General features: G+C 38.9%; 2 protein-coding genes across 2 annotated transcripts in view; one reads left to right on the forward strand and one right to left on the reverse strand.

The window, feature by feature from the left end:
• Window positions 1–653: 653 nt before the first annotated feature.
• Window positions 654–2830, forward strand: HELRODRAFT_191868 (hypothetical protein; the record flags this gene model as incomplete). Its single annotated transcript, XM_009019859.1, has 2 exons — window positions 654–783; window positions 1117–2830. A coding segment is annotated over exon 2 (1665 nt), but the record flags the coding sequence as incomplete, so codon positions are not given.
• A 2046-nt stretch (window positions 2831–4876) lies between these two features.
• The window catches only part of HELRODRAFT_191869 (hypothetical protein), a gene marked incomplete at its 5' end in the record, with an annotated part of 40037 nt that continues 27584 nt past the window's right edge, over window positions 4877–17329 (reverse strand). The window contains 39 exons of the mRNA XM_009019860.1: window positions 4877–6173; window positions 6261–6441; window positions 6528–6669; window positions 6775–6835; window positions 6991–7163; window positions 7342–7459; window positions 7556–7658; window positions 7791–7932; window positions 8104–8256; window positions 8405–8604; window positions 8702–8843; window positions 8936–8995; window positions 9101–9244; window positions 9349–9445; window positions 9537–9593; window positions 9697–9857; window positions 9974–10139; window positions 10219–10506; window positions 10623–10795; window positions 10988–11045; window positions 11144–11630; window positions 11746–11918; window positions 12018–12107; window positions 12258–12449; window positions 12728–12900; window positions 13138–13249; window positions 13362–13512; window positions 13660–13808; window positions 13906–14019; window positions 14095–14286; window positions 14382–14601; window positions 14740–14988; window positions 15074–15192; window positions 15353–15655; window positions 15751–16059; window positions 16162–16285; window positions 16386–16543; window positions 16628–16924; window positions 16997–17197. Of these exons, the coding sequence (XP_009018108.1) occupies window positions 5566–6173; window positions 6261–6441; window positions 6528–6669; window positions 6775–6835; window positions 6991–7163; window positions 7342–7459; window positions 7556–7658; window positions 7791–7932; window positions 8104–8256; window positions 8405–8604; window positions 8702–8843; window positions 8936–8995; window positions 9101–9244; window positions 9349–9445; window positions 9537–9593; window positions 9697–9857; window positions 9974–10139; window positions 10219–10506; window positions 10623–10795; window positions 10988–11045; window positions 11144–11630; window positions 11746–11918; window positions 12018–12107; window positions 12258–12449; window positions 12728–12900; window positions 13138–13249; window positions 13362–13512; window positions 13660–13808; window positions 13906–14019; window positions 14095–14286; window positions 14382–14601; window positions 14740–14988; window positions 15074–15192; window positions 15353–15655; window positions 15751–16059; window positions 16162–16285; window positions 16386–16543; window positions 16628–16924; window positions 16997–17197 (7040 nt within the window). The 3' untranslated portion in view covers window positions 4877–5565. The remainder of the gene's footprint in view (window positions 6174–6260; window positions 6442–6527; window positions 6670–6774; window positions 6836–6990; window positions 7164–7341; window positions 7460–7555; window positions 7659–7790; window positions 7933–8103; window positions 8257–8404; window positions 8605–8701; window positions 8844–8935; window positions 8996–9100; window positions 9245–9348; window positions 9446–9536; window positions 9594–9696; window positions 9858–9973; window positions 10140–10218; window positions 10507–10622; window positions 10796–10987; window positions 11046–11143; window positions 11631–11745; window positions 11919–12017; window positions 12108–12257; window positions 12450–12727; window positions 12901–13137; window positions 13250–13361; window positions 13513–13659; window positions 13809–13905; window positions 14020–14094; window positions 14287–14381; window positions 14602–14739; window positions 14989–15073; window positions 15193–15352; window positions 15656–15750; window positions 16060–16161; window positions 16286–16385; window positions 16544–16627; window positions 16925–16996; window positions 17198–17329) is intronic.

The following is a 17329-nucleotide window of genomic DNA, read 5'->3' on the forward strand; positions in this document are numbered from 1 at the left end:
GTATATATATATATATATATATAAGTATATATATATGTGTGTATATATATATATAAATATATATATATATATATATATATAAGTATATATATGTGTGTGTGTATATATATATATAAATATAAATATATATATAAGTATATATATGTGTGTATATATATATATATAAGTATATATATGTGTGTGTATATATATTTAGATATGATTTGGTATAAACAACTTGATCATTATGTTTTGTAATGCATTTGAATATTTTCCAATTAATTGCCTGGGAAAATGTTATTCAAATTATGTTATTTTGATAAAGGTGATGCTATTTGGTAGTGGTAGGTATATTTTGTTAGAACGAAGGAAGGAATGAATGAATGAATGAGTGAGTGAATGAATGAATGAATGAATGAATGAATGAATGAAGGAATGAATGAATGATACACACATACATACATACACGCATACATACCTACCTCCATACATACAAACACGCTTACATACATACATACAATATTTTATATACATACATGCATGCATGCATGCATGTATGTATATATACATATATACATACATACGTATATAACAACAAAGAATACATTCAACAGTTACACGTAAGTTTTGTAGAAGAAAAATTTAGTTGACTGTTTTTGTTGAGAGTTAAAACAAATAAGTTGAATGATTTATCGTAGATTAATTAATAATTTATTAAACACATGCACGTCTATGTGTGACATTAAAGTTCAGTCATTAATTTTATTTTTTTTCACCATTGTTTTAATTTGATTTTATCTCCGAGTAAGTTGACCTTTTTAAAATTTACCCCTTTATTTACCCCTTTATTTCTAGTAAACATGCTAGGTGTAACGTGATAGAGAATTTTTAATGCGTGACTAGCATGGGTAGGCCCTAGAAGAACGGGCGTTAGGAGGGCCTTTGCAAGGGGGTTCCTCCCCAATACGCGACTGAAGGGTTCTTTAAAAGTGTATCATTCTCAATGTGCCTGCAATGTAGATATGTAAACTTGCAACTTGTGATGTCATGGGGCATTTGTTTGGCGATATTTGAAGAAGTGCACTGCTCGTTGATGATGTTTCTTAATGAAATAAACAAAAAAATTTTTAATTTCAGGTTTTATTTGTAGCGCTCAATTATTCCTGGACTGATTGATGCTTGGAAATGAGAGCAGCGTCTTCGTCGTCATCTCCTCAAATGCCATCATCGGCTATGATTAAAACAACAACTGCTACCACCACCACCACCACCACCACCACCACCACCACTACTACAAAGAACAACAACAAAAGTTGTGATGATGATGGTGTTGACAATAAAAAGTCGTCTAAACCATCTTTGAAATGGAAGAAAAAAGTGAAAGTTTCGAAACCGCCCAGTACCGCTCCGATACTTGAATCGTCGGATAACGAGGTAACATCGTCGACTACCGCTACCGATATTGTAAATGTAATGGCGAAAACTGATTTAAACTCCGACTTACCGATCATTCATGGCATCTCGAAGAGGTCCTCCTCAACTTCTAATTTAAAAAAAATTAAAAACTTTTTTGCTTTTTCAAAGCCAAAATCGGTTAAGATGAAATCGGTAGTTGACAAAATAGCCGACAGATCGGTGTGTAGTAACAACACTACTCTTGTTAAAAACAACAGCAGCCTTAGCCACAGCAGTTTTAGTAGTAGTAGTGGTGGTGGTAGCAAGAAAGAAAAATTAAACCGTAGTTGCGGATTCCACAGTAGCGGTCCAACCATCATAAACGTCAACACTCGAAATGCAAATCATTCAATGGTAACACTGATCGAGGCGAATAATGTTAGACCGACTTTGACCGATCCGAATATTCAGTCCCAATCCTGTCGGAGGAATAAACTCGTACCGAATATTTCTAAAGGTTTAAAGGTCGACAAGTCATTCTCGAAACAAAATACCGACTTGACATCTCTGAATAAGTGTGCCAGCATTTGTAGAAGTAGTAACGCCAAAGAGCATAACAGAGATGGGCGCGTTGCGATGAATCTGTCGGTAAATTATTCGTCGGATAAGAAGAAAAAGAAGTCGGCGAGTGTCGATCGATTGTTTCGCGATAAGAGTAACATCAACTCCGGCGAATATGACGATGATGATTGCTACTACGACTCGAACGACGATGAAGACAGTTATGATAGTGATTGTTCATGCTCGTCTTGCGAGGAAAATTATAATCGACTCAATAATTATAATTATAATTGTAATTATAATTATTATGATAATTTTGGTCGCAAACGTTTGGAGAGTTACGGCCGGCGACATTTTATATATTACCGTGGTAATAACAATTTCGATGGTTATAACGATGATGGCGGTGGATCTCTTAAGAAACGTTGCCATTTTGTTGAAAACCATTTACAGCAACATCAACAACGACATGATCCGCAACAAAAGCAGCTTCAGCAGCGACTTCAACAGCCACAGCAGCAAGGACTACAGAATCGACCGCATACGCAACAACACCATCAAATGCATCAGATACCTCAAGCATATCAGCAACAACATCTGCAACGGTATCAGCAACGGTATCAGCAACAGTATAAGCAACAGTACCAGCGACAACCTCAACAAAATCAAAACTTCGATATAACGGGTAGTAAAGAATGGACCATAAATCATCAGCTGCAACAACATCGTTATAACCGAACGTATCATTCCAGTCACAACAACATCAACAACGTTAAAAACAACAACAACAACAACAATAATAATAATAATAAGTATAATTGTGATGGTGAAGACGTTAACGATCAAAATGATGTTCTTGATGAATTTAAACAGTTTAAGAGATGCCAGAGCGAAAGTAAGCTGTACAACAACATCAACAACAACATCAACAACAACAACAACATCAACATCAACAACAACAACAACATCAACAGCAACAACAACAACAGCATCAACATATCCAGCAACATTAGCAGCAGCAGCAGCAATGTCATCGACTGCAACATCGTCACTGTCATCGTCTGATAATTTTTCATCTTCTTTCTCTACTGCAAAAGACTCAACACCGCCAAAAACGACAACATCATCATCAACATCTCCTCCATCATCATCATCATCATTATCAACAAAATCATCATCAACATCACCTCTATCATCATCATTATCATCATCATTAGCAACAAATAAAACATCGTTACTGTCCTCAACAAGCGTATCAACAACAAAAGCCCTGGAGCACATCTTCCAACTTGTGGACGCCTTGTCGCTGGCCAAAGACAACCTGACCGCTGACACATCGGAGAGCACAAATTCGTATAAAATTTTTGACAAAGCAGTTGTGGCCGCACAATTCCCAGAGAGATCAAGTTCGCCCCACTTTCCAATTTCACCGGTTTTCGCGGCTTCTTCGCCTAAAAATCGCGTCGGTACAGGTTCTCCGAGTTGGCACGCCGAGCCACCGCCATCTTACTCGCCACCTTCGCAAAATTTCTCGTCACATTTCCTGCCGAACTGCAGCGAGCAGCTTGCAGACGAAGCTTTCAACGTCGACGAAGAGGAGATTCTGCGGCGGAGAGAACGAGTTTGGTCGAGATCGAAGAGACCTACCGTAACTAACGTATCTGATATCGTCGAAAATGACGTCACCTTCAATAAAGTGCTGGACGAGAGTGTCCTTGCTGAAAATACGGACGAAGTTTTTGGGGCCGAAAACGTCGCAGCTACTGGTGAAATTGCTTCCAGGGGCAAAATTATTACCCACAAGTATGGGAGTAAATATGGAAAGAAATTTTTTTCTGAGGTAAGTTGCCATTCAGAATCTGCAACATCCTCGTCTGCTGAAATTGTTGACGTAATTGACATCAACAACAACAACAAAAATAACAACAATAAAAACATTAACAACATTAACAACAACAACAACAACTCAACAAAAGACGGCTGGCCACCACAGAGTAACACCTGCTTCAATATCGACGCTCATAGAAAAATTTTTAGTGATAAAAACATCAACAACAACATCAAAAACAACAACAACAACAACAACATCAACAACAACATCAACAACAACATCAACAACATCAACAACAACAACATCAACAACAACATCAACAACATCAACAACAACAACATCAACAACAACATTAACAACAACATCAACAACAACATCAACAACAACATCAACAACAACATCAACAACATCAGCAACAACAACATCAACAACAACATCAACAACATCAACAACAACAACATCAACAACAACAATAACATCAACAACAACAACAATAACATCAACAACAGCAACATCTATCCAGAAAGACAATTTTTCGAAGACATCAACACATCACGGACCGCCTCTGACGATGAGACGTTCTCCGTAACCTACATTGATCAGAATGAATGAAGCGATGGATCTTGACCATTTTATTATTATTTATAATTATTTATTATTATTTATAATTATTTATTATTATTTATAATTATTTATTATTATTATTTATCTCTTGATATGGTGTAGATAATTTTATGTTTAAAGATGAAGAATGGATGACTGTTTAGCTTGATTAGTTATTTATTTACGTCTTTGTTCAATGACTTAAATATAATATATGTGTAATAATAATTTATAATTCGCGGTAGAATTCATAATTATCTATCGGAATATATTAATTATAAATGAATTATAGTGATAATAATAATAAAATAATTATATAAATTCGTTGATTAATTTTTTGTTGTGCTATTTTTATACAAACGCCTTGCAATTACTTAGTCATAAGCGAACGAACGAATGAACAGACGAACGAACGAACGAACGAACGAACATACGAAAGCACGAACGAACGAAAGAACGAACGAACGAAAGAATAAATAAATAAATAGCAGAATAATATCCACAAATTTTGTTCAATTTTATAATTTTTTGGCAAGCCAAGAAAAACGAAACACAATTTTTTCTCTGATATTAGGAAGAGAATAATTAATCATTTCCAAATGTGAAAAAATATAACATAAGTGGATGAACATGCGAATACAAATATGGATAGATAGATAGATATGTGGCAAAAATTGCAAAAAATTTGTCTCTGCGAATAATGATGATGAATCATAAAAAATCGAAAGCAAATTTGAAAGTTCTTAAACGAAAAATAGATTTTACGGTACTTATTAGTATTCATTCTTATGGTAGCATTATATAAGTAGCAATAGTAACAAAAGCTGTAGTAGTAGTATTAACAGAAGTTGTAGTAGGAGCAGTAGTAACTTAATTGATGGGAGGGATTGAAATAGTGTTGTTAGTACAATATTAAAAGTTAGAAATCGGATTCAATGTACAATATACACGTGAGACTCATTCATGTCGTTATGAAATGAAGCCGCATGGACATCTTGTACGTTGAACGATCAATAATATTCAAGGAAAAACAATTTAAAACAAAGAAGAAAACTTTAAATTGAAAAATAAAATTAGTATTTTTTTTATCTTCTTAACAAAAAAATTACATTAGCGGGATGAGATCAGACTATATATCTATCTATATCTAACTATCATCAAAGTAGGAGCAAGGAGAAGTTGTCTGTGGGCATTCGTCAGTATCGGCGGCTGGAAGACACTTGAGATACGCTTCTTTTATACATTGTCTTGTCGCCAACGCCGTATCCGCCGCTACCATAGCCACCACCACCTGAACCACCGCGGCTCGATGTTGTAATGGACTTCCTTACTACACTGGTGTATGGAGAGATGCCTTGCGATGATGATAGCGAGTTGGAGGTTAGAGATACCGACGTGTGGTGGCCTGGTCTGGGCGGCAGGTTAGAAATGTTTATTGAGGATCTGTTAGAGCCAGCAGTGCTGCTGCTGTAGCCTGATCTGTATCTGCTAGTGCTGGTCGTGTAGTCGTCAGTGTCTACGTCGTTCATATATCTGACTTTGATCTTGAAGTCGTTCGTTGTGTCGGAGGTGGGAACCATCGAACCGGCTCTCCTCGATCGTTCGTTGTAGCCTATTTTTGAGTAGCTGCTTTCGTAGCCACCACTTGGATATCTGCTGCTAGCTGCTCCTGTTGTTGCTGATGTTATGTGCGGTCGTTCGTCAGCGAAGCTGCTGTAGGCGTGTCCTCCGTAGATGACGTTGCTGGTCGACACTGGCACGCTGCCTATCTTGAAGTCTGAATCCGGTTTGATGTCCACTTTTTCTGAAAATTTAAAGCAGAAATAGACATTTATTTTTGCATATAATTCAACAAATTTTTTTGTTAAAATAAAATTGAGACTTAACATACTGTTGACGCTGATCTTGCAGAATGTCTCGGCACTACCCAGCTCGTTTTCTGCCACGCAACTGAACTTGCCGGCGTCTGAAACGTCGCAGGAAGCCACCTCCAGCGTGCAGACGCCGACCGATGTGTCGATGTTGTACTTGCCTCCCACGTGCAGAGCCTTCCCATCCTTGTACCAGGTCGCCTGCAGCCAACAGTCGTAGCAAATTGATTTCAATTCTATGAATTGTTAATAACAAAATCATTCTATCTAAAAATAGCAGCACCGACCTTGGCAGTGGGGTTGGCGTCCACAGTGGCGATCAATTTGAATGCGACACCTTCCTGCAGGAAGCGATCGCGAAGGTGGAACAAGAAGCTCGGAGCCTTCTTCTTCTCCTGGAACTTTTCGAAGTTGTCTTCTACCGGTTTCCTACAACCAAAAATAAATATCAATTTCGTTTGATCGTTTCATCACCACGAGGGCACTTATAATAATTCAAGAAAATTAATATTCATGATAGTGAAAGTAGCAGACTTTTTGTAGGCAGATGTCGGTTCGACGCTGTATGCCCTCTGAATTGGCTGCGGTGGGCCTTCTGCTCAATATTTTTTGGGGAGACATTATTAGAGAAGCCAGATGGAAAGAACAAAATCAATCAAACAGCAGTAATTAAAATTAAAAATAACTTAACAACCAATCAAAATCAACAATCCCATCATCAGCAACCAATCAGAGAGTGAGTGAACTAACGCTCGACAGTTAGGTTGGCACATTCCTCGCGACTTCCGTACGAGTTGACAGCCTTAACGACGTACGTCCCTCTGTCTTCAAGCTTGCAACGACCAACCCTCAGCTCGTAATCCGTTCCGAAGTATTTCGGCATGAATTTCAAGCCCGGGTTCAACGCTTGGCCTTTGAAATACCTTTCAAATTGAAACAATTTCGTTGACATTTTAATGAACAAATCAAATAATCAACATATCAATTAACTTTTATCAATCAATTAAACGATCAACTAAACAAATAGTTTTGCCAAATCAAATACTCAATTACTCAGAACTAACAGCAACCAATAATAAAGCAAATTTAAAATCAACCAACCAAGTGATAAGAGGGGTAGAGCCAGCCATAACCTTACATTTGAAACTACCGACACCACCTTCTTGCACGTAGCAATGGCGAGGTTTGATGACGAATCGAGGCATAGCTTCCTTGCGATCTGACGAGCAAAAGATTATTTGTAAGATAGTCATCGACAGTATGTAGTAGCAGTAGTAGCGACAAACAATTTTTCATCGTAAATCAAAATACTAACCAAAATAATTATCGTAGATTTGATATTCACGAGGTCTTTGCCCTCTGAGGGAACTGTAGTTGGCGATCCGACCAATGGCAGGCATTGGAGTTCCCCAATCGCTCTATTTTTAGATTTGTTACTATTTTTAAATTTACTGCAATTTTTAGAAAATGTTCCCATTTAAAATGTTTGCCACTATATTTAAATTATTTAAACCTTTAAAAAAATTACAGTTTTTATGCGCAATGCTAACTTCTCTCCAAAAACTTACGTATTTTCCACCAATTTTTTGCCTGATTTTGCTGAACCTGGAACCAGGAATACGATGGGTGTAGTCCGGGTGGGGCTGTGACAACCAGGGATGCTCCAAAGCTTCGTGCACTGTCATTCGCTTTCTGGAAAGTTGTCAGCAGTTGGTTGGTTGGATTATTATCAAAAAGTTGTTATGGGTACCAAAAATTTGGTAAACATTGCTTTGATTGGTTAATATAAATTAATGTTAAATCTTACATTATATTTATGAAACTTTCAAAATTTTAAAAATAATCTCTAATATGAAAACAAACTGTGGTGATTTGATGAGAAGTTTGCTGATGAAATCCCTGCCAAGGTCAGAAATTCCACTGAATGCTTCCGAATCGAAATCCCACTTGCCGCTTCTGACGTTGTTAAGCGTTTCGCTGTCTGTTGAGCCGCCGAATGGCGACAAGCCACTCAATCTTTCAATGTTCAAATTAAATAAGTTGTGGCGATGTCTCAAGATTTCAAAAATTATATCATACGATTCTCTCTTTACAAAAAGATTTCTGACCAATTTTTATGAAAATCTTGATTGAAATTTTATTAAAAAGTGAAACCCATACTAACAGAACATATGTCAGCACACCGACAGACCACATGTCGGTGTAAAATCCGACCGGTTCGTGATCCACGATTTCCGGAGCAGCAAAATCGGCGCTTGCAGTCGATACTTTGACGGCCACATCAGGATCTAATCGAGCCGACAAACCGAAATCGATTAATTTAACATCCCTACTTTTGCGTGTAGGGCAGAGGAGGTTCTCCGGCTGACAATGAATGTTAATAACATTTTATAGAAATTCTGTGAAAATTCTGTAGAAATTCTGAATGAAGATACACACACAAGTACACGCACGTACACACCTTGATATCGAGGTGTACAATATTTTTATCGTGCATAAACTTGAGGCCATCGCATATTTGTTTCACGTAATTGATCACATCTGCTTCGGTCAGCTTGGAATCGTCGTCAGATATCTGGTCGAATAATTCTCCGCCGGATAAACTGTTGGAAAAATTTTTATTCAAAATTTAACAGTTCTGGAAAATTTGTCATTTAACATTTAATTCGCAAGCTTTTGAAAAAATTTCACTCACTATTCAAAGACCATAGCCATTTCTTTCGGCTCTTCGTATGCATCGTGCAAGTTTAACAATCTGTATGTAGCATAAATATATACATACATCTATTTATTTATTTATGAATGAACTGATTGATTGAATGAATAAATGAATGAACGACAGAAAAATAAAGAAATGAACCTCGGATGTCTGAGATCATTTAAGATGGAGATTTCGTTTTTGACGGTCTGCTTGTCGGCGGGCAGCGGCGTATTGACGAACTTCACCACGTAATTATCACCCGTTGACTTCTCAACTGCCCTGTGGACGCGCCCGAACGCCCCACTGAGTGTTGATGAAAGTGATGACGTAATAATAATAACAACAATTATAATAATTATAAAAATTATAATTGTCGCCATATTAGTTCTACTTTCCAGCTAACCAACCTCCCGATTTCCTCACAGACGTCGTAGTTGTCGTAGACGCTGCTGCCACTCTTAACGTCCACAGATTGCGGTTTGTTGTTGTCCCAAATATTGTGGTCTGAGTGAATGAATAAGTGAATGAATGAATGGGTGAATTAAAAAATAAAAGAGTAAACAAAAGATTGAATGAGCATTGAATATTAACGTACATAATCGATCGTAGTTGTCTGGCTTGGGACCGGTGTATTTCTTCTTCTTGTTTTCGTCTGACAATGGGGGAGGGAAAAAATGTAACTTTCACCATCATCATCACACTCTCATCATCATCATCATCACCATCATCATCACCATCATCATCGTCATCATCACCTTCTGGGGCCAGTCCTTTCCTCTGTCGACCTTCCTGCTCAGAAACAGTCTTCAGCGTGACCGGCTCACTCGGCTGACTCCTCCCGTAGAGATTCTCGGCGATGACCCTGAATTCGTAGTTGTGGCTCGGAGACAAGCCCTCGATGCATGCAAATGCAAACCTTTTGAAAATTATAACACAAGTAGAAAATGAAAAATTGAATGAGCGAATGAATGAGTGGATGAATGAATGAACGAGTGATTGAACAAACAATTAACGACAAAAAATAGGTCAAACCTAGTGGGGGCACACCTGACCCAGTTACTCATGCCCTCCTCCCTCTTCTCAACAATGTACTGCGTGATAAAACCTCCGCCATCGTTCAGCGGTGGTTTCCACGACAACATGACGCTGTCGTGGTAGAGGTTGTCCACGTTCAGCAATTTCGGTGGGTCGGGTACATCTGTGGCAATAATGATGATGAGGATGATGAGAATGAGAGTAGGAAGTTTAAACACAGCGTGAGAAGCACGTGCACCAACCATTGACTGCGATTTTAATGATGGCGGAATCACTCCCGAGATCGTTCTCGAGAGAAAGTCTGTACTCGCCATTATCGCTTCGGTCAGATTTCTGCACGGTCAGTATGGCGTGCCTCTCCTTCAATTCGATATTGTACTTGCTGCTCTCTTCAATATCTAACGTGTTTTTGTACCACCTGGCTTTCGGCCTGGGAAAGCCAGTGAATGGCAACTTGATCACCACGTCCTCACCCTTTTCGAACTGCGCCACATCCATGAACCTCGGTGGTACGTTTATTTTTGGCGGACCTGCGCGGTGGAGCAAGTTATTGTTCCTTACGATAACATTGCATGCATAGTTTTGTATGAAATAACTTTTAAAAAGAGATCATAAATATGCAACGAACGACGCATCGAAGACCAACTTTTTATCGTCAAATCAGCCCTGGATGACCTCGAGCCTGCAGAGGTGGTGGCCTTGACACAATACTCGTCTGCATCTTCGCCGAACGCATCTCTGATGTGCAGAGCAAACACGTCGCCCTCCTTCGAAGTTTCATACTTGGCGCTGTCAAACAATTCTCTGGAGCCCTTGTACCTGGGGTGGGAAGTGTGCGAACAACATTGGAACAGTTCATTGGCAAGCAGGTAGTCCTCGCGTGAATGAAGGGAATGCATTGTCAGAAAGCAGTGTTGCAAAGCATTTAGAGTATTTTAAAACTTGAAAAGCTTTGAATTACTCAACATTCAAGTATTTTAACAATACTGTAAGAAAGCAAAATTTGTTTACCATGTTACTTCCAAGTTTGGCTGTCCAATTATTGTAGCTTCAAATCTGGCTGTTTTTCCTGGAGATTCATGCGAATTAATAGGCAATAAATAAATTTTACTTAATAAAAAATAGTATAAAAAATGTATATAAGCAACGTAGAAAGAAAATGCCCACCTTGCATGCACGTGACAGGCTTCAGTCCGGACAAAATTTCAGGAACCTTAGCAGCTTTCGGATCGGTTACTTTGATTCTCCGGCCGGTTTCAGCAGGTTTGCTCTCGCCTGCCTCGTTCACTGCAAATATTCTGAAATCGTATTCTCTGTCCTCAATCAACCCACTCACGTTGAAAACATTGGCAGGGTTGGGGACCTGGTTAACTCGCACCCAATTTTCTGACGTTGATTCTTTCTTCTCGACAAAATATCCCAGAAGTTTACCTCCCCCATCGCTGCGAGGTCGTTCCCATGACAACGAGACAAAATCTCCACCGACTTCCTGAGCCTCTGGTTCGCCTGGTGGTCCGGGTGGGTCAAAGGGCATCTTGGCAACAATGGGGTTAGGGGCTTCCAACCATTCTCCGTTGCCGTGAGCATTGGTGGCGCAGACTCTGAACAAATATTCCTTGTTCTCTACCAGGCCTTGCACGTCTATTTCTAAATCCTGCGATGAAATCCAAATCATTAATTAAGCCTTGAAATATTTAAACGAATACGTACACTGAAAATAAAATGTTATTGGTAACAAAAAATTAATATAAAATAATTATTAGACAAACTCTGGTGTGAGTAGAAACAGTGGTCCAGTAGGGCTTTCCACTCTCCCTTCTCTCGATGCAATAGTGGGTAATCTTAGAGCCGCCATCGTCTTCGGGTGCCTTCCACCTCAAGTGGCAGGCGTTCTTCGTTATTTCTGAGACTTGCAGGGGAGCTATGCAGATGCCAGGCGGTGCTGTTCCATCGGCGGTTGTGGTGGTGGAATAACATTCATTAAATTACAATTCGTATGAAAGCCGGTTTGAATTAAATTCAATTGAAAACTTCATTTTACCTTTGACCTTTACGGGTATATCTACTGAACCTTTGCCGCTGTCGTTTGAAATTTCTAGTTTATATTTTCCAGTGTCACCTTTCTCTGCGTCTGACGTTGAAATGTTTCAAAGGTTCAGGTCATATAGAAATGTTTCAACAGTTAAATTCACGTACATAGATGTGTGTGGTGGTTTTCCCTCAACGTTATCATAATTGTCTTAAAAATATCTAAAACACCCGACTAGATACATCAGCGTACCTCTTATCTGCAGCACGACGTATCCATCGTAGGGTATAATCTTAACACGATCATGGCCGTCGGGTATTTCTTTGTTATCTCTGCGCAACTTGTACGAGAAGGGACCGGTTCCGTGGAAGGGAATTTTCAGTTTGAAGGTGTCACCCTTGTCCACCGACTGCTCCCTGATGTCCCCGTCAATCTTTGGCGGAGCTGGTTCGGTATTTTTTTTGTTTTATTAACTGTTGCACATTACTGAAAAAAGAAGAACTTATAATAACTCCATTGAGTTTTTATGTTTATTGGTCATTAACTTATTAATTTATTCATTCATCCGTTCAGACCATCTTTTACTCACTCATTTCTTTCTTTCATCTAGTCACCCAAACGACATTTTTATAATTTTCCAATTATTATCCAATTAACATTAACGTACACGGGCATAAGCACCACATAAAGCGCCCGCCCCATAACATCTCACGCGAACCAACTTTGAACGATGAGGCGAGCAGTAGCACTATCCTTTCCTTTGGGATTTGATATCTCGCACGTGATGTCGCCAGCGTCGTCAGGATGGACATTTTTCACGATCAGCTGAACTTTTCCATCGTCCTCAACAATGCGATACTTCGCGCCTGGTTTCAACTCAAAACCGTCTTTAAACCTGGTTTCGAATGAATAATTTGGTTATTCAAGCATTCAAGTTAGTCTCTTCAGAATTTTTTTCAGATTACAAGTCTTCAAGACGTTACTCTAAATTCAGTTGTTGACATGCGAATGGCAATACAATTTGAGACTTGAAAAAATGAACAAATAGCATTTTATTTATATATTATAAATAAATGAACAAACTAAACAAGCGTTTGAAAAAAATTAATGGAAAACTAAAAAAATAAGTTACCATTTAACTTTCGGGAAAGGTTCTCCATCGACCACAACTTGGAATTTAGCATCTTCATCCAACGGCGTCGTTGAATCAGCTGGTCTTTGCAAGAATTCTGGTAATCTTTCAGCTGATATTTTGATTTTGAAAGATAAATATTAATTCTTAACAGTTGCATTGATAAGTGTATGCCTTGCATTATTAAGAGCTATTGAATTAATAGTACGAAAAAAAGTTGTAACCTTTTCTTTCGCAAACTTTGACGGGAGCCGTGTTAAGACTGAAGTCTCCAGGACCAACCTCTGTTACGGCAGCCACCCTGAACTCATACTCCTTACCCTCGTCCAAATCTGGAATGTGAATCTTCTCACCTTCAATCGGTATGTGATTCACCTATTGTTAAGGAAGAAAATTGTTGTAAATGAAAGCTTTAAAATAATATTTCGGTATTAAGTATGATTGATATTTTGTAATAAAATTTTTTAAAAAAGTTGATGAAAATGGAAAATTAGCAAATAACTAAAATGAACAATAACAAACCTTCTCCCAGCTTCCACCGGGTAGCCTCTTCTCGACTTGGTAGCCCCGTATGGGACTGCCACCATCTGAACGCGGTTTCGTCCAGCTCAAATCAACGCTGTTTTTCGTTACTTTGTCGACAGATGGCAGACCGGGTGGTGATGCTTTGGCTTGAAATTTAAAAATTGAAATTATTTAAATGTTTATACCGAAAATTTTTTGTTTTTTTTTTAGGATTGAGTGTGAAACGTTACAGCGAAGACTTACATGCTTTCGATCTAGGTGTGACCGTTTGCGACGGACTGCTTGGATCGCCTAGACCCGCCAAATTTTTGGCTCTAACTCTGAATTCGTACTCTTTACCTTTCTCCAGATCTCCAACTAAAAATACAAATTTTTAAAACATGATTAACTCGCAGATATAATATAATACCAAGCGGCATAAAAACATCAAACCAGTGAATCGATTGTCCTTGCAGGGATTCTTCTCATTGACTGGCTTCCACTTATCTGATCCCTTCTCTCTAACTTCTACGACGTACCCTGAAACTCTGTTTCCTCCATCGTCCATTGGTCGGGCCCAGGAAAGGGTCACGGAGTCCTCGTCTACATCTTCAACTTTCGGTGTGCCAGTTTTTCCTGGCTTCTCTGCGTAATATGGAAAAATTATATAGCTTAGAAAGCCTATAATGAAAAATGAAACGACAGATTTCCACGAAACAAACAAAACACTGACAACTAACCAAATTGATGCTTAGCGACAATTGGCTTGTCAGTAACGAGTGGTTCGCCCTGGCCAAGTTCATTGACAGCCGACACCCTGAACTCATAAGTCTCACCCTCATCGAGGTCACCCACTTCAAAACCTGTTCCTTTGCAATATCTGCTCACCGGCGTCCACTTTCCAGATGTTTTGTCCTTCTTCTCAATGAAGTAGTGGGTCACTGGTCGACCACCATCGTGCTATTTTTTTGATTTATCAATTAAAATCGATATATAGATTTTCTAAAAATAAAGTAATTGTGCTTACTAATATAAAATAAAAAATATTGTTCTGTCATAAAAGTTTAAACAGAGTAAGAATTAAAAGTATGGACAAACAGTTGGCGGATCCCAGCTAAGATAACAGGATTCTGGAGTTATTTTTGAAACTTTCAAGGGGCCCTCGGGTGGACCAGGTTTGCCGATAACGTTGACATTAATGTGGGCTGTGTCAGTTCCTTTCGGGTTTTTAAGAGTGATGGAGTAACGTCCTTGGTCATCTTTTTTAGCTGCCCTGCAAGTCAAGGTCACTTCGCCGTCGCCAATTTCTACTTTCATGCGGTCGTCTTCTAAAATTTCTTTTGACCCCTAAAGCAATTTTTTTTTTCTGAATTATTATGATCGTAATTATTTAATAAATTATTATAATTAGTAGTAATAAAAACTTTCTCACGTTGAACCACTGAGCGGTGGGTACGGGACTTCCCTTGAATGGAATTTTTATTTTGAATGGTTCTCCCTCAGTGGCGTAGATCTCTCCAGGCAGTCCATCCAGTTGTATTTTCGGAGCAGCTACGAAATGTGTTCATTTCCATTGTTTTATAATTTTGACTTAGAAAAACTTTTAAAATTTAAAATTTACAATTAGTAAGATAACAAAACAATATAAATGAAGCGAATCGTAATTAGAAAACATACAGCTAAATGTTTATAATAAAATAAAATTACTCACTAGCTGGCGCCTGAGGCTTGATGGCTTTGTCGCATTCAGCGAAGGCGCCGACGCCGGCTTCATTGACTGCTGCTACTCTGAATTCGTAAGGTTTGCCTTCGATGAGGTTCTTAACGGTGAAGGTCGTATCGTCGATGTCGTGAGGAGACACTCGGCTCCACCTCTTTGACCCCGCCTCCCTCTTCTCAAGGACGTAACCTTTGATGGGTCTGCCTCCATCTTTAAACGGTGGCTCCCAGCTCAGTGTTATTGAATCTTCAGTGGTACCTACAGCTTCTGGGGCACCTGGTTTTCCAGGAACGTCTGAAAAATAAAAAAATTGATGTTTTCATAGGAAACATAACGGTTAATGTTACAGCATAACGTTAATAGGAGTAAGTAAAAAAATTCGAGCTAACTGAACGGATATTTGGCGACGATTGGTTCCGTAGTAACCAGAGGATCACTTTCTCCATTCTCATTGACGGCCATCACCCTGAACTCATACTCCTCTCCTGGTTCCAAATTTTTGGCGGTTGCCTGCGTATCGTTGGGTCCGATCGTTCCTGGCACCTTTGTCCAGCGGTTGGAACCTTTAGGTTTCTTTTCGAGGACGTATTTCTGAATTTTGGCACCTCCGTTATCTTTTGGTGGTTTCCATTCTAAAGTGATTTCGGTGGGCTTGGTATCGGTTGCTTCTAATGGTCCTTCGGGTGCTGCCGGTTTATCTGTTATTGATGACAATTTGAAATTTATATTAATGAGCATTTTTATAAATAACTTTTTTATCTAAAATTTAGAAAATATTTTTAAAATTTCAATTTTCCAACCTAGAACAGTAACATTGACAACACAATCCGCGGTCCCAGATGGGTTTTTGAGATGAAGTTTGTAAGGGCCGGTGTCAGCTCTGGATGCATCTTTTATCGAAAGATACACAAAATCTGGTGTGGTCTGTTTGAAACATTATAAACAAATGAATAAATTTTACATTCATGAACATTTTAAAATTTGATTTTTTGTTATTTTATTAAAGATTTAAAAAATTACAAACCTCCATTTTAACTCTTCCTCCATTAATAATCGGTTCATCTCCCAGTTGCCAAGAAGCAGTTGGGAGGGGCCAACCCTTTATGGGAACTGCTATTTTGATCTCCTGGCCCGCCTTTACTGTTATGTCCTTTATGCCGTTCAAATCTATGCTTGGCTTTTCTGGTTTAAATAAGGGATTTCATCGATTAAATGAACTCGATTTAGTATTTACATGAAAAAAGAGAAAATAATAAAGGTACAAACCAGCAGGTTTCTCGGCAACAACGGGTCCAGTGGGGGCACTGGGAGTCCCTGGACCCGCCTCGTTGACAGCCTTCACCCTGAACTGATATGTTTCTCCTTCCTTTAAGTGGGGTACTTTGAATTTGTTATCTTTTACAAGTGGAGAAACTTCTTTCCACTCGCCATCTTTGTCCTTCATCTCAACAATATAGCCATCAATTTTTCCGTTTCCTGTATCCAGCGGTTTGTCCCAGGAAAGTGTTGCAGAGTTTGGTGAAATTTCGTCAACGCGTGGTGTTCCTGGAGCTCCAGCCGCAACTGAATTGATAAAAATGTATTTCGAAAATACTTCAAAAATTTTTTTTCATTTTCCCCATGATAGATACTCACAGACTTGGTCCCTGACTCTGTGAGGCCCAGTCGACTTGCTTGGCTTGCCGGGACCAGCGTCGTTGACAGCCACCACTCTGAACTCCCACTCACTTCCTTCCGTCAAGTTTGGTACTGTGAATGTAGTGCCGGCTGTCGGCGTAGAATTGACAGGCGTCCAATCTCCGCGTCCTTTTGCCGGGCACTTCTCGATGATGTAGCCTGGCAAAAGAAAATTTGAGTATAGTTTGTAGCCAGTAAATGTTACAACATTTGTTATACACTTACTAACAATATTTCACCTTCAATTAAAATGTTACTATAATAATATTTATTTCGAAGACGACAATAACA

Source organism: Helobdella robusta (genome assembly GCF_000326865.2).
Source record: "Helobdella robusta unplaced genomic scaffold HELROscaffold_26, whole genome shotgun sequence".
NCBI lineage: Eukaryota > Metazoa > Annelida > Clitellata > Rhynchobdellida > Glossiphoniidae > Helobdella > Helobdella robusta.